This window comes from Crocuta crocuta, unplaced genomic scaffold (assembly GCF_008692635.1).
Source record: "Crocuta crocuta isolate KB4526 unplaced genomic scaffold, BGI_CrCroc_1.0 scaffold515, whole genome shotgun sequence".
Classification (NCBI taxonomy): Eukaryota; Metazoa; Chordata; class Mammalia; order Carnivora; family Hyaenidae; genus Crocuta; species Crocuta crocuta.
Genome location: NW_027528633.1, coordinates 189,430 through 216,880, shown reverse-complemented (window position 1 = coordinate 216,880; position 27,451 = coordinate 189,430). Strand labels below are relative to the sequence as shown.

The 27,451-nt window shown below is 41.4% G+C and overlaps 1 protein-coding gene across 2 annotated transcripts; it reads right to left on the bottom strand.

The window, feature by feature from the left end:
* On the bottom strand, nt 1-26,878 carry IRF4 (interferon regulatory factor 4). Of its 2 annotated transcripts, none has more exons than XM_077755174.1 (9): nt 26,847-26,878; nt 14,453-14,726; nt 12,954-13,140; nt 12,006-12,094; nt 11,144-11,288; nt 8,754-8,861; nt 5,753-6,106; nt 2,809-2,921; nt 1-833 (listed from the first exon to the last, which is right to left on the bottom strand). In XM_077755174.1, exons 2-9 carry the CDS (start codon nt 14,666-14,668, stop codon nt 690-692), a joined length of 1,356 nt encoding a protein of 451 aa, XP_077611300.1. In that variant the 5' UTR covers nt 14,669-14,726; nt 26,847-26,878; the 3' UTR covers nt 1-689. The 2 variants fall into 2 exon arrangements, with proteins under 2 accessions (XP_077611300.1, XP_077611301.1); XM_077755175.1 differs by lacking the exon at nt 26,847-26,878 and adding an exon at nt 16,064-16,112.
* Between the last annotated feature and the right edge of the window lie 573 nt (nt 26,879-27,451).

Below are 27,451 nucleotides of genomic sequence, written 5' to 3'. Positions count from 1 at the left end.
AGTATAGCACTAATGCTTTTTGGCTCCAAAAAATACCAAGTACCTTCCAGGGGCACTCAAGAAAAGAGAGCAAATGGGGGACAGTGTGAGGCAGGGCAGGGAAGCCTGTCATGGAGTGAGACACAGGCCAGGTGGGGTGATGAGCCACCCCAAAGCTGGAGGCCCATGGTCCAACCTCAGTCAATGATTCTGTTTCTTTCTATTAGCAAGCGTTTTATACAAGAGCAACATCACCTATGTGCATTAATATATTTCTTTTGTAGGCAGTCACCTCAAATTTAGATATTACTTCCCTGAGAAATAGTACAGCACCTAAGTGCTTTTATCCTTCTAATTAGTGGTAAATACTGAAAGACAAGTTTTCTCAGTTTTAAAGCAAGAAATAATCCACATCAAATTAAAGATATCATTTTAAGTAAATGTAAACACTTTCTTTGGTCAATTTTCACAGTAATCATCAAAGTTGGCAGTCTACGGAAGACCCTGAAGACTGTCCTTCCTTTTGGAATAAGCTCATTTGTCATTTAGATGGGGTTGGTTTTTTATACTCATTCTTGCTGAGATTCTCCTAAAGTGTTGAACTGAAGCCCCATTTCCAAGTTTCTCAAAAGAAAAAGCCCCAGTTCAATCAGCTGTTCCTATTAAAGTCAGATATTTAAATGAAACAAAATCACTTGTCTTGATGGTTTTCATTCTTGAATGGAGGAGTGGCGAATAGATCTGTGATAATCCTCTGGACTGCTAATGTGTTCAGGTAAATCATAGCCCCTCAGGAAATGTCCACTGTTCTGCTGAGCAAAATAATATAGTTGTCTGGCTAGTAGAGGTTCGACCTTTAAAAAGAGATTTTAAAAGATATTATTAAAATATTCTTTTTAACATCCTATAATTGGCTCATCATTAAATAACTCAATATCTGAAGGTATGGTAAAGTTAAATCCAAAGGTAGATGCTACACACATCAAAACATTCTAAAGAAGTAATGTTTTGTTAGTCCTTACATGTACTAACCTTTAAACAGATTCTAACTCATTCTGGGTTTGGACTGAAGTTAAAGTCAAGGATGATACTTGTAAATCAATAGCCACTTAAAATTTATGTTTAACCAAGCCTAAGCAAATCAGGTAAAATGGCCAAATTAAAAGGAAATTTGAAGTGATTAATGAACTTTGAGATAATTTAGGATAATTTAGGCTAATGAGTTTTTCCACGACCACAGTTTGACAGGGATGAAGGTGTAAATCCTGAACAATTTACAATTCCTGAATGACCTACAAAATCTGTATATTTCTAAACCTAAAATAAAGGAAAACAAAAAGAGCAAAATCAAACAACAGCACTGCTATTATGGGGAAAGAGAGGTTAATTAACCCCCAATTCATCTAGTTTGACTATTTATGTGGTTCACATTCACTAAACAAATTCACCTTTCAGCATTTCCTTAATTTACAGTATCTAAGAAAATAATAGTTCGTCAATAAATTGAGCCATTAAATTGAGCCTTTGTGTCATTTCAGATACAGAAACTTAAGCATAATTCATATGAAACACCTAAAATAAACTAAATCCATAGCAAAAAGGAACAGGAACTTCTAGGTATACACAGACCCATTTTTCTTTTCCATACCAGACAACTTCCAGGGACCCTTGCCTGAGGAACCCATTATTCCCTAACTCAGAGGAGAAGAGCTAGTGCATCCAAAAACTCTTTAAAATCAGACACATGCAGGAGTTTTTCACCAACTTCTGAACTGTTATTTATCAATCCCAAGTTTATTTAGTCAGGTGTTAACAAGATATCAATTATTGTATCAATTACTGGAGAGAATTCATGAAAAAGCCCAAAGCTCTAAAGTGTATAAAGACTATATTTTTGTTGGTTGGTTGGTTGGTTGGTTGGTTTTTTATTTTACAATCAAGAGGGAGGACTGCGTGTTTTAAATGAGATGGTGTGTTATTTCAGTTTTCAACAAGAAACATTATCAGAAGTAAACTATGACCTGCATGTTTATATTATTTGTTACAATTTTTTAACTATTACTGCTTATTGTCTGGACCCATTAATAACTCTCAAAGGTAGGTAGCAATATAAAGTTTTCAGATTCAAAAAATCTTAGGTATTCAAAACTTTGTTTCCTGTGGCAAATGTATTCTAAATTTTACAGATATAAACCTATTTTCTTTTCTTTTTTTATGAAAAAGATGTTTACTTGCTGCAGTTCATCCTGTTTTAAACTCTGATATGGAACACTGCAGCAGTCTGGTCTACTTAAACTCCTTGAAAGAGCTAGCCTCCTCCAAATAATACATAGTCCTTGATTTCCACTAGTTAAATAATTTCTAAAAATCCAGATATAAAAGAGGATTTGGAAAACATTTGTGGAAACTGCAAAATACATAAGTCTGTGAACAGTTTCCCATTTGGGAAAAGTTTCTCCATCAAGTGAAAGTCAGCTAGACAGCATTTTAAAAGCAATATTAAACATGGAGAATTTTAAAGAGCACCTTTTATCACCAGTCCTTTTAGATCCTTATAAAATGTAAATAGGACAATGTCGTGACCAATACATAAGATGGGACAAATTAAGTCCATGTCTGCAGGTTTGTGATTAGCAGACCACTAGGGGTGGGAAAAACATGTAGGTCTCTGGGCTGTGCTCCCTGCACCATTCACTGAGCCATGCTTCCTCCCCCACAATTTTCCATGTTATTTGACATTTACTTTTCATTTGAGACTTTTCTAACTGGGATCCTGCTCTTGATGAAAAACACGAAAATTCAATAATTTGAATGTGACTAAATACTCACATGAGCAGTGATGAGCTTCCTTTGCCTCTGAGGATCTGGAAACTCTTCCCCAAAGCACAGCGTTACCTGGAATCTTGGCAGAGGACGGCCATGGTGAGCAAATGCTTGTAGCTCTGGAGAAGCCCCACAAGAAAAAAAAAATAAACCTGATCAGAAACCATCACTGAACAGGACAGTTTAAAGCAGGAAGCAAAAGTTTAACATTGATCTGGAAAACTAAAATAGGAGTGAGTATTCTTTACTTCTCTAAGTGGGGTTCTTAACTTTTAGATCCCAGACACAGAATTTCATGTATATGTTCATATGTGTGCTTTTCCTGAGAGAGCTCAAGGTTTCACTTGATTCTTTAAGGGAAATATACTCTGCAGATTAAGAACTTTGCTTTGCAGCATTGACCCAATAGAGGGTCCTCTCTGTGACTCAGTCATTGCTGAAAATGCTTCACATTATCTTGGAGATTAAGCACCACTTATGGGCAGATGTGTCCTACTTGGCACTAAGCCTAAATTGTGGGACTTTGAGCTGACTTCTTGCCCATTTTCTGGGACAGACATTGATTTGAAATGAGAAAGGTAGTGATGAAGCACTAGGGGTCCCCACTTTTGTGGATATATATACCCTGAAGACACCACCCTACCCTAAGGATTCAAAACAGAGACTGAGCATTGTTGGAACAACGCATGTTCAATCCCTGACATTGACCCATGTCCCTTTGCCCACATTCAAGATGACTCTTATGTCTCTAGTGGCTCCTATTCTTTCCTTTCTGCTAGAGTTAAATGTCATGTCCAAAAAAGAAACAACCATGCAGTTACATGGTTGCTGCAACAACTTCTGCAGAACAGTATGCGCATGCATCTTAATCAGATATGCACCCTCAGGCTTTGCCTTTTGGGGCTGTCCCCTAGTAGTTTGCAAATCCTGAATGGGTAGATATCAAAGATCTCCACTGTTCTCTTCAACTGAAGAAAAGTTTCTAACTAACTCACTGGACTGTTTGACTTCCTGCTTTTTTTTTTTCTTCCAGAATTCAAATCAAACCTAACTGACTTAGTCAGAATGTGTAAAAGGCATTCACACTACTGAGTTCTGAGACTACACCTACACAAGCTAATCAGAGTGGCGTGTTGGCACAATTCTCTGAAAAAGTCATGCCTCAAATGCTTGATAACATGAGAACATTCTGTGGGAATCCTTGATTATGCAGAAGCTGGTCTACACAGCTACAGTTTTTAAGTTCATAGGTTCTTCCTTGAACTTCAGTGAATACTTCAAGATAAGAGGTTGTGCAGTGCAGTGAGCAAAAAGCACAGGCTTTAATTACAGAGGAAGAAAAAAAGAACTCTTGCTCACAGATAAATATTACATTCTAGGCAAGTGAATTCACAGCCTGAGGATATTCATAACTAGTCCATCATGGCTTCCTTCTTCTTGCCTATAGAATGAGAGGATTCTACCTTCCTAAAATATACAAGGTGAGAGAAACTCACAGAAGCAAGTGTAATTTGCCTGGGACACCTAAACTAAAGCCCTAGCCTTGTGGCATCTTCTGAATTCAAAAAGACCAAGATTCACAGTCTCTGAGGAGATCTAACCCCATAAGGGCTCTTTCAGACTTCATTGCAAACATAAGAGGTACAGACAAGATACACCTTCATGGTTCTTGACTCTTCCTTGGGCACCCACCCACATGAGACCCCAGGATGGACAAGACAGTCACAGCGCAGGCTTGGATGCAGTTCTGTAGCTCAGAGGGAGGGAGAGGTGTTCAGGCCCACATGCTTTTCACACCTTGGTGCTGCCTCGGGGAACCAGAAACTCAGCTCTCCCTCTTCCTCTTGTCACACATGTTAGTCAAGACTTAGTCATATAGGGACATATTTTTCTTGGGGCACTAAAAGAGAATTTGATGAGCCTACACAAATTTTGGCAACTTAAACCCAAAAAGCTAAGCAAATGTCAATGGTGTCAAAGCACATGCATGCTTTAAATATATATAATTATATATATAGTATATATTATATATATACTATATATATAATATATTATTTATATATATATATACTATATATTTAATGAATTGAATCAAGAAACACATTAAGGGAAAGGAAAGGCACATGAAAACCTAAAGACATAGGGTATTTCTAAAGGGATACTTATAAAAGAATAACTTAAGGTTAAATTCAGAAAGTGGTGGCAGTGAGATGATGGAACAACTTTCTCCTTCCAAAAGAGGCATCATCCATATAGATAGCTGAATGAAGCTTCAACAATAATTTCACAAAAGTGGTTTCACAAAAGTCAGCCCAGGGCTAATTTAACTGTCATGAAATCAAAACTAGAAAAACAAAACTTACTGGTCTTAGAAAATAAGGTTTGAAACATGCATATCATAGAGGTAACTCAAATCCTTCTCATAATTTCTCTTTTGCAAAATCAGTTCCACATACTCTATCCTGGGTCCCACCTGGTGGGGGACATTTGCATAGGGGTAACACATCTCAGGACCAAGAACATTAACAATGATTCTAATCTTTATGATTTTCCTAGGAACGTTAAAAAGCTGAAACAGCAGACATGCTTGCTGAGATCATACTACCAATAAAGTGTGAACTTTATTAGTCAGTGACTATTGGTTGAAGACCAGAATTTTAAGATATCAGCCTGAACCACAATGCCCTTGAGCAATCTCCCTCCCTCTCACACCCCTCCGCTGATGGAGAGGAGCAGGTGGTAGAGGCAGAGGTGAGAGATGAACAAACAGGAAATCTATTTTCGGATCATGCTGGCTAGGCTCAGGGGTTATTAGAAGGAAGACCTCTGTCTGATGGGGGAGTGACCTTCTGTTTGAACCATTGTGGCAGGCACACTGTCACCCCCTATTCTGTGTCTTAGGCTCACAGGTGTGGGATGCTCCATTCTAACAGATAATTTGGTGAGTTACCTGCTAAAAACTGCTGTGTGTCAAAAAGCTTGCAGGTCTGGTCCCTCTCCAGTTTGTTGGGCCGGTCACTGCACAGTGCCAAGGGCCCATCCCAGTAGATTCTGCTCTGGCATAGTCTTTTGGCATAAAGGCCATCAGGGGCCATCCACAGGACCACACCCCTTTCCAGGTGACTCAGAAGTTTCTCAATGTTTTTCCTCTGGCCATTGTCATCTGGGTAGGGGAAAAGGACCTGATCCAGGTTACTGGCGTCATAGGTGTGCCCATGGGATATCCGACACCCTTCAGGGCTAGATGTGGTCAGCTCTTTCACCAGGATCTCCCGGTAGTACAAACAGATGTGGAGTCGACAGTCTGTAAACACAGAGATTTCAAAGTCAGTTCTAAGGGACCAAGGAACGTTGGATACCCATCAGGATGCCAAACTACTCAACTAGAACATGTTTATTTGGTGGGACACTGGTGTCTCAAGATAAAAAGTAGAAAGTTCCACAGTCAAGGAAGTATAGGAAATATTACATACCCTCATCTCCTTCTTGGAGTCACACAGAGTGACCAATATTAAAGAAATCCTGCAAAAATCGATTTAATGTTACCTAACTCAGCATTTTCCAAATTTATGTGATCACAGATTTGTGTGTGTGTGTGTGTGTGTGTGTGTGTGTGTAGGGGGAGCATCCCTTACATTAGTTTTCTGCACAATATGTTTGACTTGTATTAGTATCACTCAAGAACTTTCTATGTCATTGTTTTGGTGATGATGATAGTGGTCATGATAACAATTATGTCTAAAATACTAAGTCACGTGCCACTGAGCAAAAATTCATCTTTAAGCATGGTGATCAGTTTTGATTTTGGAGGAAGTAAACCCTAAGTTAAATTTCTACTAGCAAAAAGAATATAATGGTGTTTCAACAAAGAAACAAATATTTTACATCTGAAACTGTCCTAAAATACCAACATAATATCACTTACACACACACACACGCACACACACACACACACACACATACATACACACACACACTGAAGTTTCAGGAAGGATAATGGGAATGAGATGTTTTTATTTCCAATTTTGCTTTCGATTGTCAAGTTAGTTTTTATGCTATGTATGTACTACTTGTATAATAAAATTAATTCATGTGGGAAAAAAAGAATCAATAAGAAAAATGTTCAAAGGCTAAAGTCCCACTAAACTTTCAAAATTTCCCTTGAAAATAACTGCTTTCTAAAACATTAAACAATATGAGTTCATTTACAAAAGTTTTCTGATTTCAGAATCTTCTTCAGAAGGTTTCACAAACTGAAAGGACAAGCTAGGTTTGCAAAGAGCCCCTTAACTGAAATGCAGAAGGGCTTAGGGGTGCCTGGGTGACTTAGTCGGTTAAGCGTCCGACTTTCGCTTAGGTCATGATCTCACGATTCGTGGGTTCGAGCCCTGCGTCGGGCTCTGTGCTGACTGCCAGCTCAGAGCCTGGAGCCTATTTCAGAGTCTGTGACTCCCTCTCTCTCTGACCCTCCCCTGCTCACGCTGTCTCTCTCTCCTAGAAATAAATAAAAATATTTTTTTAAAAATTAAAAAAAAAGAAATGCAGAAGGGCTTTATGGAAAGGCAAGAGTTGGGTAAATCCCATAACTGTATGGGTTTTAAAACTGAATGGGAATTACAGGTCTCCAACAAATGTGCTCAAGGTTGATAATTAATCTGTATAACCAAATCCTGGATTATACAGGTATAGTCTGTCCTACAAAGAAAGAAAGAGAGAGAGAGAGAGAGGAAGGAAGGAAGGAAGGAAGGAACCCACAAATCCCTCTTATTCCTCAATGGCAAGTATTGAGATTTAAACAACCCACATTGCTCTCTCAATTCTCCTCTTCAATTTCTACTGCTGTAAACACACTAGCTGAGAGCAAACTCAGACAGGGTACCTTGATGACAGTGAGTTGGCCATTTGAGGTGACTTTCGGGGCAGGTTTCATTTCATTTAATGTCACCAGAAATCACAAGGTCTCAGTGATATAAATAGATGTTTATTACCTACTTTTCAGGCACCCACACAAGTCTTAGGTGCTGAAGAGAAGGGTTAGAAAGTTTCTAAAAACAGGCACAAGCCTTTCTGCTCAGTTACATCTCCCCTCCATCATTTAGGAGCATCTAAGAAGAAAGGCAGCAAGCCTCATTTAGAACTTCAGAATTGAAAAGAAATAACTGGTGAACCTGGAAGTGAGAAAGGTGCCCACAACTCCCTGAAACCTTAGGAATTTACTTTATATTTTCTATAACTGATTTGTAAAAGGCTCCAAGGGCAGGTGAGAACCCTGAAGCTTAAGCTATTTATTTTTAATATAATTAAAAATCCCATTTTAAAAGAATCCAAATGCTATCTAAAAAAATAAATATACATGTACCACATATGTTTAGTAAAACAGCAACATCTCTGAACTGTAGGGATTCTTTTAGAAATGAAACTTTGAAAATCAGATCTAATCCAAATTTTTTGTAGGACATGTCAAATTTCAGAGGAAGAACTCAATGCCAAAGAGGAAGACCTATTTGCAGCTAAACCTGAAAGAATGATCAGCTTTTCAAACTGAGAAGTCCTTGTGTATTTTTCTAAGAAATTATACTATATTGTGAGAATGTTGGCTGAAGAGGGGCCCTTGGTATGTAAAGCTGAGGTGTTTGCATATTCTTGGAAATTCAGATAGATGTCAAATGGAGACCTTAAAATGACTCAATTCAAACCAGCATTTAGAATTGGCATCAGAATGGCAAGCTGGCTTTTTAGTGCTAAGTTTTCTAATGATGTCCCTTGTTCACACAGGTTGGGAGTCAGATGTGTTTACACCTACCTGAGTCCCTAGATGGAAGAAAGCTAGTGTCCGTGGGCTATACTCAGGGACATCCCACCTCCCAATCAAATCTACCCAAAGGTGAGGGTGGAGTCACAGCAGAAGCCAGCCTCCTGGGGGTGCCTCTAGAACAGAACGCTGCACTCACCTGAGAGCGCCAAGGCTTCAGCAGACCTTATGCTTGGCTCTATGGGGATTCCGGGGGCCTGGGACTCAGGCGGGGCACAAGCATAAAAGGTTCCTGTCACCTGGCAACCTGCATTTGCAAATAAGAATCAGATGAAGTCTAAACAGAATCTGTCCGACGCATCGGAATGGCTCCTCTCCCTGGGATATGGCCACTCAGCCCCTGAAGAGTGCACCAACCCTGAGAGGGAGGGGCCAAGGGCTCTCTAGTACTGGCCACTGGCATTCTCAAGGAACAAAGATAAGCTGAGGTTCAATCAGAAAAAAACAAGACTGAGAGGGGAAGGAGCTTTGGAAGGAAACTTGGAACAATCTTTGTGTAATTTTTTCTTTCTTCTTTTTAAAGTTAGTTAACACCTTCATCACCTCACATAATTACCACTGTGTGTGTGTGTGTGTGTGTGTGTGTGTGTTGTATAGTGGGAATATTTCAGATCTACTCTCTTAGCTGCTTTCAATACAATAGAGTATTGTTAACTATAGTCACCATGTTATACTTTAGATCCCCAGGACTTATACATTTTATAAGAAGTCTGTACCTTTTGACCAACATCCCTCTATAATTACCCTGATAAACAGGGTAGCCTAGGCTCAGAAAGATTTATTCTGTTCACATAGCAAGTTCATAGAAGAGTTGTGAGCTCAGGTCTACCTGAGCTCTGATGCCAAAGAGCCCAGTTAAAAACTTACCAATTTGTTTAGTTCAAATTTATTTAGCTTTTCTATTTCTGGGTTTAGGAGAATATTGAACCATGTCTCTTGGCAACCTAGAAGCTTTGGGTCACACTTAATATTTATAGAGAAAGAATATGTAATAGAACCTAATTTTTTGGCACTTAAAACTTACCATCATATAGGCTTCAAAATATATCTACCTATTGTATATTTTTGTATAGTTTGAGGCATTGCTTGTTAATAAAGTTCTTTGTTTAATAGAGCCTGATGCACTAGCCATAGGTCTGAACTTCAGAAACCAGTTTAATGTTAGATAACTTCTCCACTATGGTATGGGAAACAATCTTTGTTTCAGATCACTCTTGAAAAGCTAATAAAATCAAATGCTGAGGTTTTTTTTGTAAACACACCACTCAAGACAAATTTTAAATGATGGTACACTTAGTCATTCCCATAAAGCCAAGAGTGACCTGAACACGATTAGAAAAAATGGACTAAATTGTGAAGGACCAAATATTCCTAGAACATACGGAAGAATTTGAGTATTTACCTGTCTCAGAATTTCTATTTAAATAACTAACTCAAAAGTCCTAAAAGCTTGTAGTTTGCTGTATTCAGTATGCTATGAAGTTTTCTCTGCTCTTAGCTGATTAGTGCTCTCACTGAGAGATCTCATTTTGATGTCTGGGGAGCTCCTATGGGCATGGCACCACATCTAATCTGGAGTGAGCCAAGCTCTTTGGGCCCTAACACTAGCACTAATCACCTCCTGGAGACTGTTTTCTTTTCATAGTACTTATTCATTACATTCTTATTCACCTTTAACCCCACCTTTAACAACTATAATGGGCACACTGTTGTTGTTGGTTTTTTTTAAGTAAACTCTACCCCCAGTGTGGGGCTTGAACTGATGACCCCAAGATCAAGAGCCCCCTGCTCTACCAACTGAATCAGCCAGGTGCTCCATGGGCACACTGTTGGTTAAGAGAAATATACTAGCTCAATAACCTCCTGGTGTCCCTATAGGGAGAGGGCTTGGGCACAGCTATAGTGTATGGAAGAAACAAACTAGTAAGATTATGTGGCCCTGTCAACATTAAGGGACAATCCAGAAGGGAATACTAACAAAATCTATTACTTTTCACCAAGGAATATTCAGGAAGGATGAAAAATGGTAAACTATCCAACAGGTAATTTAAAAACTACAGCCAACCAGTTTGACATCTGACATCTTCTGTCTTAAATGAAAGGCTGGCCTTTGGGGTTAGGAGATCTGAAATTGAACCCCAGTCCCTCACTTTCACTGGGTAACTTTGTGCATTACTTACATTCTGAGAGTCTGCCTCAAAAAACAATGGGGCAGTTTTTAACTGTCTGGGATGGATCTCTGTGATGTTTAAATATGATCTCATATAAGGCAGTTCCCTGTGCAGGTCCTGGCACAAGCAGGCCAGTGTTAGTAAACCTTGGATTCCTTCCCGTGAGGACCTTACCATCCTGCAGGAAAGAGAAAATCCTCTCTCCAATGTATGTGAGATCTTTACTAGCAGTTCTGAGAAGGGGAAAGAATTGGGGTACTATTCAGAAGGACAAATCAGGAAAGAACAGGGCCCTTTGGCCAGGATTGTTCTGCTGGGTCACCCACAGCCATAGGAACCAGCCCAGCACACTCCTTACCATTTTCACAAGCTGGGCCTTGCCAGTGGTGGCTGCGGGGTCCAAATGTCACAGGACATTGATATGGGATTTCTGGGTGAGGCTGATCAGGGACATATTCCCTCCAGCTTCGGTCATGGGGTGGCATCATGTAGTTATGAACCTGCTAAAGAAACATGAGGGAGAAGCTAAGATGAAAAGCAACCAGCTCTGCAAAGATCAGTCGGTTGGCATTGAGAAAGAGTGACACATTCTTTTATATTCAAACTCCTCACAGAATCTCTTAATTGGCTGACAGCCAAATCATTTTATCATCTCAAAAGACTTTGGAGTGAATAGCTCATCACACTAGGTGGAAAGTAGCCATAAAGAATTAAAAAGCACAATGAAGACAGTGTTATAAAGTAATGACCTATGTAAAGCTTCATCATATGGTTAAACCTGGCACCAAAAGTACTGCAGGGAAATTTGCTTTCTTTTACCCACCAGAGTGAATAAAACAGAGCTGCAATTCACATCAGAAAAGTCTGAAGAGATCAGCTGCCCTGTGGTTTCACATGATAAAGCACTGTTTCCAAAAGTTTCATCTTCCACAACAGATCTGTTTCCCAGATTTCAGAATCAGTAGTAGAAGTCTATACACCAAGAGGCAGATACACCCACCTCTCCTCTCCTTAAGACCAACACTAGTAGTAACACCAGATGGAAAGTGAGACATTCATCCAATGATTGGGGATATGGTTTGGCTGATTGACTAAATAGAAAAACCAAAGTGCTGCTGTTTTTATTTGTGTATCTTTCCTGCTATATGAGATTATCTGGCTCACATGGCTTCACACAGACCCAGTCCCTGCTTCTAGAAGCCCTGAATTCTCCACCATACCTGAGCTGGAAGTGAGGTATAAGGAGCTGTCATGGTGTAGGGGTGGCTCACAGTCATCTGTGGGTCCTCCAGCGTGAGCTGCTTCGCTCCTATGTGTTTGACCAAAAGGCAAATGGCAAAATGTGAAAAAAGGAACTGTCATAACTAAAAGTGAAATCTTAGAAAAATACCTGAGAGTTTAATTCCTAGAATGCATAACAATGTTGACAAATAAGGCATTTTTTCCCAACAATTCCCATGGGCAATTACTTGTTCTTGCCATTAAGCTGATTTCTACAAGGTCTGACTTATGTAGGACAGGTAGAAAAGGAGATGAAATACTGTGTGTGAATGCACCTTGTCACATAAAGGGCCCCACCAGCAAGATGTCCCACAAGTGAAGTCATTTGTACGATTTGTTTAAAATGCATATTCTTGGACTCTTCTGTGACACACTGGTCAGAAACTTGGAAAGAGAAGTTCTGAATTTCAATAAGCATCCCAGCTGACCACAGTACAGTCTAAAAGCTGACATTTTTTTAACTTAAAATAGCAACAATATGTGGATATATGTATGTTTCCTTTCTACAAAATGGTTACTCATGAAACACTGATAAGTAAAGATAAAGCTTCAAACAAGTTTTCCACTTTTTGTTTGAAAAATTTGGCATATATCTTACACCAATAGAACTACTGAAAAACCATGTGCACACACAGATGCACACACATGCATATCCATACACCCACAGGTACAGAGTGGGAATCTGAGAAATTATCCTAACCAATACCACAAGAATTTCAATTTATGACCCTGAGACCTTGGGCAAAGAGCCTTCTGGGATTGAGCAGGAGGCAGGAGGTAGGCAGGCTATTTGAAATAAAATAGACAAATCAACTCTCAGAATGAAATTAAGGCATTACAAGTGTCTGGTGGCCTATATTCTGTGACCTCAATCCCCAAAGTCCCACCTTTTTTTGCACCCTCAGGAACAATCCTGTATACTTTGTAGGGGTCTGAGATGTCCAGCTGGCTTCTCTCAACCAGCTCCTCAAAGTCATTGCTTTTGTTCAGAGCACATCGTAAGCGTGTCTTCCAGGTAGGAGGGTCTGGCTTATCTATGCCTTCTCGGAACTTTCCTTTAAATAGTGCCCAAGCCTTGTGGGAAAGAAGGGATGAAAAAATTAAAATACAAATCTTTAAAAAAAAAAAAAAAGAATCTGAGAATTGTATTTGTAAAGGAAAGAATGATGCTTAGGTGCCTCAGATTTACACTGTTACTCAAAACATGGGACAAAAAGACTCCAGGTGTACTCTGGGCAAAATACTTTTCACCTTGGACTCTATCATTGCTGAGTTGAAGATAAGGGGTTTGAACATTCTTTAGGGATTTATAAAAGGTAGGTGAGATGTGGAGGATCCCTGGAAAGGGGCCCTAATTGGCCCACCACCTCAGTATCTGAGGTTAGTTCCACTAGAAGTAGGGGCAGAGCTATGGGGTGAGCTGCTACCCATAGAGTACATCTGAATGGTCAAACAATCTGAGGCATTCTGAGAGCAAATTCCTGAGGAAGTCCCCTTTGCCTGTTCTGCCTGCAGGTGGTGAGGCTGGGCTCTAATGCACACTTCACTGGGTAAACTGCTCTAGGGGAAAATAATCATCACTACACACACACACACACACACACACACACACACACAGAGGGAGGGGGGGAGGAAGAAAGAGAGAGAAACCTAGAGTAGAGAAAAATGTCTGGAAAGAGACTTGAAAAGAGGGAGTCAGACAGAAACAGAGAGAAAGAAACACATGGAAGGACCAAAGAGAGCTAAAAGATAGAGACCCTACAAGAGAGATTGAACTAAAGAAAAAAAAAAAAGTCCAGAGAGAAAGATCTCCATAGGAAAACAGTGAAATAGAGAAAGACAGACAGACATAGTGAGAGGGACAGGAAAACAGATACAGACTAAAGCACATCTAAGGGTGCTCACAGAAAAGAAACAAGGAGATAAAGAGAGACACATGCTGACCAAAGAAGGCAAGGAGGTACAGAGGTACAAAAAGAGAAATTCACAGAAACGCAACCAAGAACACTAGAGTCAGAGTCCTTGGACCGCTGCTCTTCCCGAACTGAACCTCCAGACATTTATTCCCCTGCTGCTGGGGCCACCTGACTTTCTGGGTACTGCTCATGCCACACGCTCAAGATTGGGACCTGGTCTCCCATTTCTAAAAACACTACAAAGGTTGAAACCTCTCTCCTTCCCCTAAGGCTTCTGCCAAACACCACCTGATGCTCCCGGACCGCCTGCCCCGCGGGGCTCATTCCATCCCGCCCTTCCCAAGAAGTCCCCTTTTCTCTGAGAACCGTCCGGTGCCTACAAGACTCGCCAAGAAATCTAGGTTAGGGACCCACCAGGCTCCTGGGGCCTTCCCTCCACCCCCACCTTGGTCTTCCCTCGTGCTAGTAACCTTGAAGAGGGCGGCGTCCTCCTCGCGGTTGTAGTCTTGCTTGCCCGCGTGCTTCCAGGGGATGCGGAAGATGCTTTTCTCTTCGTTCTCCCACACCAGCCCTGGGTACTTGCCGCTGTCGATCTGGTCGATCAGCCACTGGCGGAGTTTCCCGTTGCCGCAGCTCACCGAGCTCATGCCGAACTCTCCGCCTCGGCCGCTGCCCTCCAGGTTCATGCCCAGCGCGCCTGTGGCCCGCACGCGCCCAGGATCCGCCTCCGGCACTGGCTCTGCCCTGCAGAGCAGAGGGCCGACCTTTAGCCACCGTGGCACAGCGCTCGGAGCACCCTTCTCAAACCCCTCTGGCAATGACCACGAGGCCCTGGAGTCTCCGAGGCAGTTAGGCACGCTCTATAAAAATCGGTGATGCCAAAGGCCCCTGAGAGAAGGCGCCCTGTCTCATCCTTTGGCGCGTCCGGTATTGCCGCCGCTAGAGCATGCCCCCGGCGTAGTCCAGCCACCTACCCCACCTTCTGGACTCTCCATTCTTGTCACACATCCCACAGCCAAACGCTGCCCAGGAAACACCACTCTCGCCTTTGTGCATATGGCAAAATCCAGCCACCACCGATCTTTGATCTTTGGCACCGTTTGCTTGCTCACTCTTAGTTCCTGCTCCTCTTTGCCCATTCCCAGACCTTTGCCAGTCCATTCCTCCCTTCATTTTCAGTTACCACTCTTGCCCACTCTCCCATTCACATTCCCTTGGTGGCCCCCTGGGCACCAAGGATCTCGCACGTGGGAACGCCTGCAGTCTGGACGCTCCAGGCGCTCAGTACCAGCAACTCTTGCCTGGGCCTTTTCCTCCAGTATCTGCACTCTCTCCCTCAAGAGTATCCCTGAGTCCTCTGCAGCTAGCAAGGCTTAGTGGGCCCTGGGAGCAACACTTGGCGGAGACCCGGCCTCCGGCGAGCTCACCCAAGTAGATGAAGATTCTGGCGCGCAGAGCATCAGCAGGACCCCGGAGGCCAGCGAGCGAAAGCGGAGGCGGGGAGGGTGCCTGGAGGGTTCTCAGAGGGCATGGGGTTGCGGCAGCAGAGCGTGGGGCCCTAAGTGGCCCAAATTTGGAACTCCTCCTCCACCACCACCAGCCGAGGAAAAATGCGCGGGAGGCCACGGTGAGTTTGGGCCCTTCAGGGCCACAGGACGAGAAGTCTGAGATTGGAGCCTTGGGAGTACGGCGATGTACCCCCTCAGGGAAAGCCTGTAGTCCAGAGTGGGTCTTTTCTTTGGCCCCTCCTCGGCCACTCCTGAGGCCCTGACTCTCTTTATCCCATCCCGTCCAGCGCGTGGCCTCTCCCGGGCTTGGGCGGGGCCGACCCACAGACTGATGAGGGCAATGCTTGGGCATTGCACCTGCTGGCCCTCTAAGAATCCCCCACAGAGACCCCGGGGCCCAGAGCAGAAGAGGTGGGAATCGGAGCTCTTACAAGGGGCATGCTCCCTCCCGCCTCCTAAACTGGGTTTCCCAGCGTTGCCCTCGAGATGAACCCCGGGACCTCTAGTCTCGCGTTCCCTATTCTGGGTCGTGCCAGCCTCACATCCGTGCTCCTGCCCGACCCCAAGCCTTACCTCGCCCCCGACTCCTAGCTGAGGGCAGCAGTGAGTCGCAAGTTCAACTGTTGAAACTAAGTATCGGAGATGGGAAAGAGGAACTTTATAAAGCTTAAAAGCCCCGCTGGGGAGGAGCCTAGGGCGGGGCTGGGCGGGTACGAATGCGCCTGCGGGATTGGGGCGAGGGGGGCGCTGTGAGCGGAGACTGCGGCCGGGTGGGAGAGTCCCAGGGCCAAGGCTTGAAGGAGTGTGTTGAAGGGTCGGCTGCCGCCAGGCTGGGGGCTCTTGCGCCGGCTGCGTTCCTCCTCGCGCTGTGCGCCGCGAGCGCAACTCGAATCTGGCGTTTGCAGCCTGGGGGACTCTTACTTGGGGCGCTTTCCTGCAAAGGGCAAGGCGCTAAATGCGGACCCCGCCTCAGCGCCAGGTCCTGCGGGAGGCTGGTTGATGATAACTAATAACAGCTAAACGACTGCGATGTGGTTAGGGCGGGAAGTGGGGGGCGTGTAGGAGCGGGAATCTGGTGTGAAGGGGACTTCACTTGCAGAGCGTGTAGCTAAAAACGGAGGAATAGTCCACATTGTAGAACTGAGGGTGGGTGGGGGCACCCTTGGCATCGCAGCTATTGCTGAGAGCCCTACCCTCCTAGCTTTTTAGAGAACATCCTACTCATTAAAAAGAAAAAGAAGAAAAACATGGTTCAGATACTTTGAACGGTAAACTGTGGCTCAAATACTGTGTACATTTTGAAAACTTGCAGACTTTTGTATCTATTAAACTGGTGAACTGAGGTGATTCAGACAGACAATGCATAGACCCCAAAGTTTCAATTATGGCAACATGAATGAGTTGGAGGAGGAGTCTGGAAGTATCCAAACACTTAATTGCATCTGGACTTCAGTTCACCTTAAAATGGTATAGTTTTAACTCCAATCTGGTAGGAAGCAAATTTCTATTGGGTTATAAATGTCCAGAAAGGGAATAATATTTCAATGGACATGTGATTTTACTTAATTTTCCAAGATATCCTTAATGATAAAATTAAACTACCTACACCTGCCCACTAAGTTTTCACCAGAGCATCTTGGATGCTTCCAGCATGTTTATGTACTTAGTAATTTCAGGTAAACTGTCAGATTACTGGTTTCTATATGATTTTAGACCACCACCACCGTAGGTCAGCTTGCAACTTTTAAAAACCTTTTGATTTCACTTACTTCTCAGTTTTTCTCTTTTCAACTTACATATAGGGTCAATGTCTCCTTCTCAAGATAAAACTAAGTTTAGGCTAGAGCAAAACAGGCAGTGAGGCACAGATTTGGTATGCTTTTCCTACAGCTAAAGGACTTTCTCAGAAATTAACAGGATGCCATATTTTTATTCACCCAAGCAATTTTCCATTATCAAAGTCTATGTAATAAACAACAAAGTTGTGTTCAAAGAAAATTCTAGTCACAACCTGTTTTTCTCCCTTTCTCCTCCTTTCATAGATTCATTCAACAAAATGCTTTTTTGAACACATGCTACCTATCAGAGGCTGTTGTAGGCGCTTGGGATACTTAAGTGAACAAAGCAAAAAAAGGTCACTGCCTTAATGTTGCATGGCATTTTAATTAATGGATTACTTTTTCTCAAAGTGTTCTCAAACAACGGAGATTGCTAAGAACAATAATGGCAAACAACTTTTTGCATTTTGCTACACATGTCCTCTACACCAGGTGTAGTTAGTTTGAACAGTCTTCACTCATGTACTTTTAGAAGTGCAAAACAACAGTCACTGCATGAAACTTTCTGAGACTTCACATCTACCTTGCTGTAAAATGTGATTGCTAATCTTCAACGCCATCTTCTGGTTTACTCATTTGTCATATTGATCTGCTAATTTTTATGATGAGGTGAATACAAAGAATAATATATTTTAAATGCTAAAACTCTTGATGTCCTCATTACCCTTGGGGTAGGGGAGGGAGTGAATAGGTAGGAGTTGCCGGTTACTCACTGAAGGCTTACATCTTAGTCATAATTGAAACAAAAATAACAAAAGTTTTTAAAGTTGAGCACCCCCACCCTCCATACACTTGGGAAAATCAAAGGGTTCTTTGATAAAAGACTAGACATTTATTTTCAAATGTCACAACTTGTTAAAAAGTGAAAACAAATAAGAAATCAGTTAACTGAGTGTTTATCCAAAACAAAGGCTGATCATTATATTATGTGAGGACACTATTTCAGCGAATTGTCCAGAAGTTGTAAAGGGAGCCCAATCTGAGTTAAGCATTGCAATTTTCAAGTTACAATATCATAAAAAGACTGTAAGAAAAATTGAATTTACTTAAACCCAATATGGTAAAAAATCAATCTTTAAAAACTATACATTCATATACAAGAAAAAATAATTTTAAAATCCCATACTCGGCACAATAAATAAATTATTGAAATCTTATTTTTGTTAAAACTATTTTCTTACTAGTTCATTTTTAAAAAGAGGAGGTATTGGGGCGCCTGGGTGGCTCAGTCGGTTGAGCATCTGACTTTGGCTTAGGTCATGATCTCACAGTTCGTGGGTTCGAGCCCTGAGTCGGGCTCTGTGCTGACTGCCAGCTCAGAGCCTGGAGCCTGTTTCAGATTCTGTATCTCCCTCTCTCTCTGACCCTCCCCGCTCATGCTGTCTCTCTCTCTCTCTCAGAAATTTAAAAAGAAAAAAGAGGTGTTATAATTTGTTAGAAACAAGGCAACTATATTCTTGAAAAAGTTTAAAGGGCATTTATAATTACTTGTAAAAATCAGGAAAATAATAAAATCTTTTGTTTTTATGATGTAGAATCATTAGGATAAATATATTCTCTTTAGCAATATGTGTACACAATGTTAAGTTTTACTATTAGCTATGTATCTTGTAATGCAGTATTATTATAATACTATTATTGTATTATTATATAAATGTAATAATATATATTAAATTAGTAGTATAATATGTATTATATGTAATACTAATAATATTATATAATAGTATAACATGTAATAGTATAGTACTATACAATATACTGTAGTGATATAGTAATATGCACTACAGCACTACTACAATACTATAGTGATATAATGTAGTATTATAGTATTACATTATATAATATTATAGCATGATTATTGTATGGTACTATTGATAATTAAATACTTGAGTATGAGGGTCAACTAGATCTAGTTCAAATCCATGAGGTCTTGAGTGAACTATTTAGCCAAAGTCTTACCTTCATATATGCAATGAAGGTAATGGCTTTATTGCCTGTGATAATGTGTGCTGTGATAATGAAATGATGCTTCTAGCACAATACTTGGCACATCCCAAGTGTTCAAAAAGTTATCATATATTATTCAACATTTAAAGAAGTTTCCCACACTTTATCTCATTTGCTCTCCCAACCAAATCTTCCTCATGGGCAGAGCAGGCAATATTTAGCCCATTGTATGGATAAGGAAAGAGGTCCACTGAGTCCAAATGGTTTCCCCAAGGACACATTCTAACCGACAGTTCTTTCCTCTTGTCTATAGGAATTTAGCTGCCTGTTGCCTTAATATTTCAGAATCAGCCTCTGAGTGCAGTCCTATCAGTATAGAGGTAGCATATTAATTCTAGTTGGGCACTTACTAGCTAAGACAACTTGGGTAAGATGCAGTCTTCCTGACCTTGTTCTCCTTGTTTGTGAAGTGGAGGTTGGCAGCAGACAACCACCAAACCTTCTTCCAACCTAAACAAATTTTTTTCTTTTTTCTGCTCTACCTTAAATCCATCAATCACAGTCTGGTTGCCTTTTTGGTTATGATAGATTCCTAGTAAGAAAATTTGTATTTTTTTTAAGTGACTGATCTAACAACTGGTCTTCACTTAACTCTTCTTTGTGAAGCTGTATTCACTGAGGAAATTGAAGGAAATGGGTGTGTTTCTCAGCCACTACTTTCAAATATTAATCCTTTGAAAAAAATCTAACCTTATAAACTACTTATACAGAAGAGGAGTTAGGATGGAATACTCTGGAAATAAAATTCTATGTTAAATGCTTTCACTGCACACCCAGTTTAGGAATTTAATTGATCTTTCTTTGTAAAGTGGTAAGTTCTAATACCAATATGGTATGTAAACAATTTTTCATACAGAGGTTATATACACTTTCCTAATTTTAATTTGCAAAGTGCTCTGAGTTTCTTCACTGAAAGAACTGTGCAGAATTCCATCATAAGCATTTCCAGAACACAGCTGTTTAGGACTGGCTTGTGAACTCTTTTAGGCCACAGAGCTAAAGTGTGTGGCTTTTGCTTAGGCAGAATATAACCTGCTTTCAGGCTTATAGGAAATTAGACTATTCATTTTAATCAATTTTGTAATAAAAACAACTTACCAAACTCAGCACCTGAAAATCAAATAATCCAGTGAAGAAATGGGCAGAGGACATGAATAGACTCTTTTCCAGAGAAGACATCCAGATGGTCAACAGACACATGAAAAGATGCTCAGTGTCATTCATCATCAGGGAAATACAAATCAAAGCCACACTGAGATACCACTTCACACCAGTCAGAGTGGCTAAAATGAACAAATCGGGAAACTACAGATGCTGGTGAGGATGTGGAGAAACGCTCCTACACTGTCAGTGGGAATGCAAACTGGTGCAACTACTATGGAAAATAGTGTGGAGGTTCCTCAAAAAATTAAAAATAGAACTACCCTATGACCCAGCAATAGCACTACTAGGAATTTATCCAAAGGATACAGAAGTGTTGACTCATAGGGGCACAGGTACCCCAATGTTTATAGCATCACTTTCAACAATAGCCAAATTATGGAAAGAGCCTAAATGCCTATCAACCGATGAATGGACAAAGAAAATATGGTTTAGTTGTTGGGATGAGCACTGGGTGTTGTATGTCAGTGATAAACCATGGGTATCTACCCCAAAAACCAAGAGCAAACTTTACACACTGTATGTTAGTCAATTGGACAATAAATTATATTTTTTAGAAAAAGTCACAAAGTCAGTGACACTAAAGCAACATTGCCTCCTTTGCTTTTGTTTATAAAGAACTATTTCTTTTTGTCTCCTCTTCTTGCCAGTATTCTAAGAAGTCTCCTTGTAACATTTCTTTTCTCTCTGACTTGTTATTCTCTCTACATAAGTAATGAAGTGGTTTTTAACAAGAGCCACATGATACTTCCAACTCCCTTCACCAAGCCAATAAAAATGCAAATACAATAACTTTGGGCATTTTCCAAAAATTGAAGCAATAAGTGAAAACCAAATAGTTTTGCTAATTCCACCCATTTGTAGCAGTTCATAATTTTGGGCTATTCTAAAGTTCATCAACTGCCTTTTCAGCTGAACAATGTCCTCATTGTGAAACAACACACCATTACTTGTCAAATGAAGTACTACTTCTGAGACTAGAGGGCATTTTGGGTGATAGAGTATATGTTCAGGAAAGGTTAGATTATGTTTTGGTAATAAGTCCCCCAAATCTCAGGGGCTTACAACAATGCAGTACTACTTCTTATTTACGTGAGTTATTTGTTGATTGGTTATCACTACTCTGAGAATCCAGGCCAGTAGACTAATCCATCTATTTAGGTCATTCCTGGTCACATGGCATAGAGAAATCATACAGGGAGAACCACATACTGGTTCTTTAAGCATTACATCACCATGACTCATGTTCTCCTGTTATGAGGTAAGAACTACAATGAAGGAAGAATTGCCTGGCAGTAACACGGGTAAGGTAGGAGAGAGAAAAAAGGCCAGGAGTCCTAGGAAGATACAGTTGAGAGACAAGGAGTTCTCAGACAGGGGAAGATGGAGAGTTTGTTAGAAAGAAAGAAGAGTACATAAGGAGTTATGTGGATATGGTGCAACAATATAGAGGGGTCAGAGATAACTGGACAGTTTCCAGGTTCATAGATTGGGGGCATGGTGTGACTAAGAACCTAAATAAAGACATCTGGAGGAGGAAGGTTTTTATGGGAGACTAGACAGGGAAATTTGAGATGATCTCAACATCCAGGCTGATCTAGGTAAGTGCTGTGATTCCTTTAGGGGCATTATCCCTTTCCTCCCTGGAAACACAGAATTATCTCTTGCTCATCGTTGAACCATAACATCTAAATGTGCTGAGTGCCTTGTACCAATGAGCACTAAAAATGAATGTGTCTTGCCTTTAAGGGGATGCTTTTGGAGAGAAGATTACAGTGGGATCCTTAGTGAAAGACTGAGGAGTCTCTAACCAATGGAACAGCAGCAGACTCTAAGATGGAGGTTAGCTTGTGGGACTTATAAGTATTAGGCAGTAAATACCTACAGGCTAAATACCTATGGAGTCAGGAGAAGGAAGCAGGATTGGGCAGGCAGAGAAGCTAAGATTCAATGCCTACTATAAAGGCCTCAGTCAATGCATCAGAGAGTTTTAGAGCTGGGAAGAATCTGTTTCAAATTGGGGTGAAGAGATAGTGTCATTAAACCCATGAGCTGATCAGTCACAGGTGTCAGCTGTCCTCAGAAAGAGGCATAAATTTGGCAAGGTGATTTTCTTTACCTGGAAGCAACCTTCAAAGAGGGCTGCTTGCTGAGTACTATCTTCTAGGAAGAGTCTAGTAGCCAAGGGATTGGATTCATCACTCTGGAGTGGGTATCTGAGTAGTGCATGACAACATCCACCAAAGTATACTCCTTGCTTTACTTTAATTGACTTTCTCTTATAGGTTCTGGGAGTAGCTTACCAGTAGTTTCTTTTCCTAGGGTAGAGTTATCAAGTTTAACAAATAAAAATATAGGACTCCCAGTTAAATTTGAATTTTAGATGAACAGTGAATAATTTTCTAAGTATGTTCCATAAATATTTGAGACATACTTATACTAAAGAAACCATTAATTGTTGATCTGAAATTCAAATTTAACTGGGCAACTTATATTTTATCTCACAACCCTATCCTGGAGGAAATTTGAAGAGAGTTTAGTGAGGCAAATTATAAGCCCATCACTGTAGCTGGTTTGGGGGCCCCAATTGAAATTTATCAATTGTGCCTCCTCTTCTGTCCTTTCCAGATTCTTTCACCTTTAGCCAGCAACTCTGCTGGGCCAGTGTCAGACTTGATGACAAGGTCTAAATCTTCAGCACTGATCTCCTCATGCCCTTACTGACCCACCAGTGTTGCATCCCCACATACCATTCACCATCAAAACTGCACAAGAGAGCACAAGTGGAGCCCAAATAAGTCACTCAGTTCTCACCTTATTGTATAAGAAACTTACATCTCCTGTTGAACAAGGTCAACATGGTGACTTCTTACCTCTCAAGTGGGTATCTAGCAGTGCATGACAGCATCCACCAAAGTATACTCTTTGTTTTACTTTGATTCACTTTCTCTTACAAGTTCTGCGAGCAGGTCTTCCAGGATTCCAGTGGTTTCTTGGGCTCCAGGAGCTTCTCAGATGGCTACCACAGCTTAGAGCTCAGTAGCACTCTTGCTATGTCTCCTGGAGTATATCGTCCCCTTTGGAACAGGGATCCTTGCTGAGCCCAGCTTTGCAGATATAAGAAGCATATATTCCCCAGGTGGTCTCTGGCAGTGATGACAGTGGGGTTGCTCCTAATTCCATCCCTTAGTTCCCTGACCTATTTGTCCTGCTGGGGACAAGTACAATAGGAAGCATTCTGAAGGCTTCCTCCATCACCCACTCATGGGCTGCAGCATTTCTGCTTTACTTAAAGTGGACCATTGCTTTCTCATATTTCTAGACACCATCCTACCTGCATATTTCCAACGTCTTCTGGGGCCTTGCTGACGGTTCAATCCTGTCACTCTTAGTTGAAGGTAACTCTCACCTTCTTATCCCAGCACTCTCAGAACTTAGTTCCATGAGTACCCTCCAAGATTCTGTTGTACATGTAGGTAAGCACTGTGGTTCCTTCAGAGCACTATCCCTTTGCTCCCTTAGCACATTCTGCACATTCCCAGTTAGGCTATCTAATAACTTGACCCTGGTTATTGGCATAAGGACCAGGAGGAGTGATGGGATAAAGTTTGATGGGAGTATATGTTGTCTTACAGAAGAGAAGCCTCTATCATTTCCAAATAAGAGGGAACACTAACTCTTTGTAGGAAGGAAGGTGACTTCTGCTGGCTCAGAGCATTTGTTCAGGGGAAACTGAGAACTCAAGCCTCTCTGCAGTGCTTCTAGCAGCTGAGGGAATAAATCCTTTCTTCAATGCAGTGTGAATGGTGACTTCCAGCATGAGCTATAGGGAACAAGGGCAGTGCATGTCTCCTCTGGGCCTCAGTGTTCCTATCTGTACAGTCTACCAACTTGTTCCTTTTAAACTGATGCATCAGGCCAGTTCCATCAGTGTGATTAAAGGAATAACCACATTAGAGATCACTGTACCTCTGAGATAAGAGCAGAAAAAAACCATAGACATCACTTGTATAACCAAGCAATATTTGATGAGGCTGTTGGGAATTTGTAAGAAGGTTTAATGGAAGAAATGATATTAGAACAAAACTTTAATGAGAGAGTTGGGGTTTTCTAGGCAGGGCAGGGTGGAGGTGCATTGCAGGTAGGGGAATCATGGACAATGACAAACAAATAGGCTAGGGGAACCCAAGGCCTGGTGTAGGGGCTGGAGGGAGGTTTGACACCTAGAGAAGATGGATGAGGAGAGGGCAGGAGATGAGAATCATCGCTCTGGTTGTTTGGGGAAGGTTCACAGAGGGTATTTTATTTGTTTTATTTTATTTTTAAAAATTTTTAACTGAAAAATTCGCATTTCTTTAAATATGAATGTAGGCAACAGCCACAATAATTAGCAGAATTTGTGAATTTGTCATCAATAGATATCACAAATATTTCCATATCACATATGATTGTTACAGACATCATGAAATGTCAGGTTCATCAAAACTCTGAAATTACAATACTTATTAAGCCTGCTGCTAGAGCTTGCTAGATATTTTACTATATTATTATTTAACTATTTTGGTAACTGTGTTTCCAAATAACTGGTTTCTTTTGAACTCATGTTTTTATTTTATGTAGAGGCAGTTCTTTTAAAAATTTTTTTTCCAATGTTTGTTTGTTTTTACTTTTGTCCTCAGATTTATTTATTTATTTATTTATTTTTAATAGTTTATTGTCAAGTTGGCTTCCATAAAACACCCAGTGCTCATCCTCACAAGTGCCCTTCTCCATGCCCATCATCCCCCTTCCGCTCCCCGCCCCCACCAGTCCTCAGTTTGTTCTCAGCATTCAAGAGTCTCTCATGGTTTGCCTCTCTCCCCCTCCCCCACTATTTCCTCCCTTATACTCCCCCATGGTCCTCCGTTAAGTTCCTCCTAATCCTCCTATACGTGCAAACATATGATATTTGTCCTTCTCTGCCTGACTTATTTCGCTCAGCATAACACCCTCAAGGTCCATCCATGTTGCTACACATGGCCAGATTTCATTGTTTCTCATTGCCATGTAGTATTCCATGGTATAGATAAACCACATCTTCTTGATCCATTCATCAGTTGGTGGACACTTAGACTCTTTCCATGTTTTCGCTATTGTTGTGAGTGCTGCTATGAACATTGGGGTACATGTGCTCCTATGCATCAGCATTTCTGTATCCCTTGGGTCAATTCCTAGCAGTGCTATTGCTGGGTCATAGGGGAGTTCTACTGTTAATTTTTTGAGGAACCTCCATACTGTTTCCAGAGAGGCTGCACCAGTTTACATTCCCCCCAACAGTGTAGGAGGGTGCCCGTTTCTCCACATCCTGGCTGGCATCTAGAGTCCTCTGATTTGCTCATTTTAGCCACATAGAGGGTATTTTAGAGTGAGAAATTGTTGGTTCCTCCTTTGCTCCATACTTTATATGCTAGAATGGCCCCTGTCAAACAGCAGTTTAAGAAGTTTACACGCATTATGGATTTTAGCAAAAGACTGGCTAAGTTTAATTTGGATATTAGGCAACTCAAACAAATATTCTTTCCACATCGCTCCACAAATATTTAGCTTAAAAAATCTGAACATATTTTCTTTCTAATGTTGTAAGGCAGCTGATTTGTTCTGGTTTAGAAGTGTGAGAGGGCTACTTAGGCTAAATCAGGTGGCTACTCGATTTGGACTGTTGTTCTGATATATATTCTCTACCTATCCTACAGTCACCAGCAGCTCTGGAAATGGACAACTTTGGAAGTTTGATAGGAATGCCTGCTTTGGATCTTGAACTGGAATAAAGGGCTGGCCCTCCAAGGGCCTTCTATGTTTCTCTGGGGATGAGTGGGAGTTCCTTTAAGGCAATGTGGCAAAGCACATGCCCAGAAGGCCACACATCCATTCAAGCTCAGATATTTTGGGGGAGCACAGAGGGCAACACCAGGCCTGCCCCATCTGGCTTGGAAACACATCCCACTCTCCAGACTGTTCTGATTACAGATTAGAACTTCTCTCCTTTCAATTTCACTGGTGCAGCTTTGCATTTTCCCACTAGACTCTTGTCCTGCTGGCAATGCCAGGCCTCATTTCTGATACTTCAGAGAGGCTTGTGACACATTGGAAGATAGTTTCCTCAATAATTTTTCACTATAACCCAATGGGGAAGTAGAGCAGACATTATGTATTCATTTTAGAGAGGAACATTTGAGATCAAGGAGTTTTTAGAGGTGCCTATATCAACAGAAAGAACTGGGCAGTGAAGACAGCCCTTGGCCACATGATTTGCTGATTCCCACAGGCCCCTGGCCTCTGACCTTGCACTCAGCCATTCTATCAGTCCTTACCCAAGATCATCAGCAATGCCACTTCCACTTGTTTCTTTTCGCTCATGCAGGATGGTCCTGAGAAAACAAAGCCACACAGATTTGGCCTTTCTTGTATTTTGGTAGTCCTGCAGACTTGGCTTTTGCCTTCTCCATTTTTCTCCCTAACTTACTCCTCACAGTGCACAATGTTGCATGCTTGCCCATCACCCCCACCTTCATCCCCTCCAGAAAAGATGAGGCAGGAGATGTGAGTGCCCAGGCAACTTCCCTTCCACCTTCTCCTGTCCCAGAGGGAGTTTCTGTATCCACTTTCAACTTGTTCATACAGCTGAATGAGTGAATAAAGGAATAACTGGAGGCACCACCAGGATGCTTGTTTTATTTCCCTCTAAGTAACCATTGCAGTCAGGCCCAGGTGTTTGGTAAGATATGCCTAGTCATTTCACCTAAAACCTTCAAAGTTCTGAAAGGATACTTATGAGCAGGATAGTAAGATATGCGAATGGAATCACAACCCATAGAAATGGACATAAGTCCTTTTGTTGGCATTCAACTGACAGGAAGAGTTGCCCAAAACGTTTGAACCTTCTTGAAAGGCATATGTTGTTATAAGTTGTTTTCTA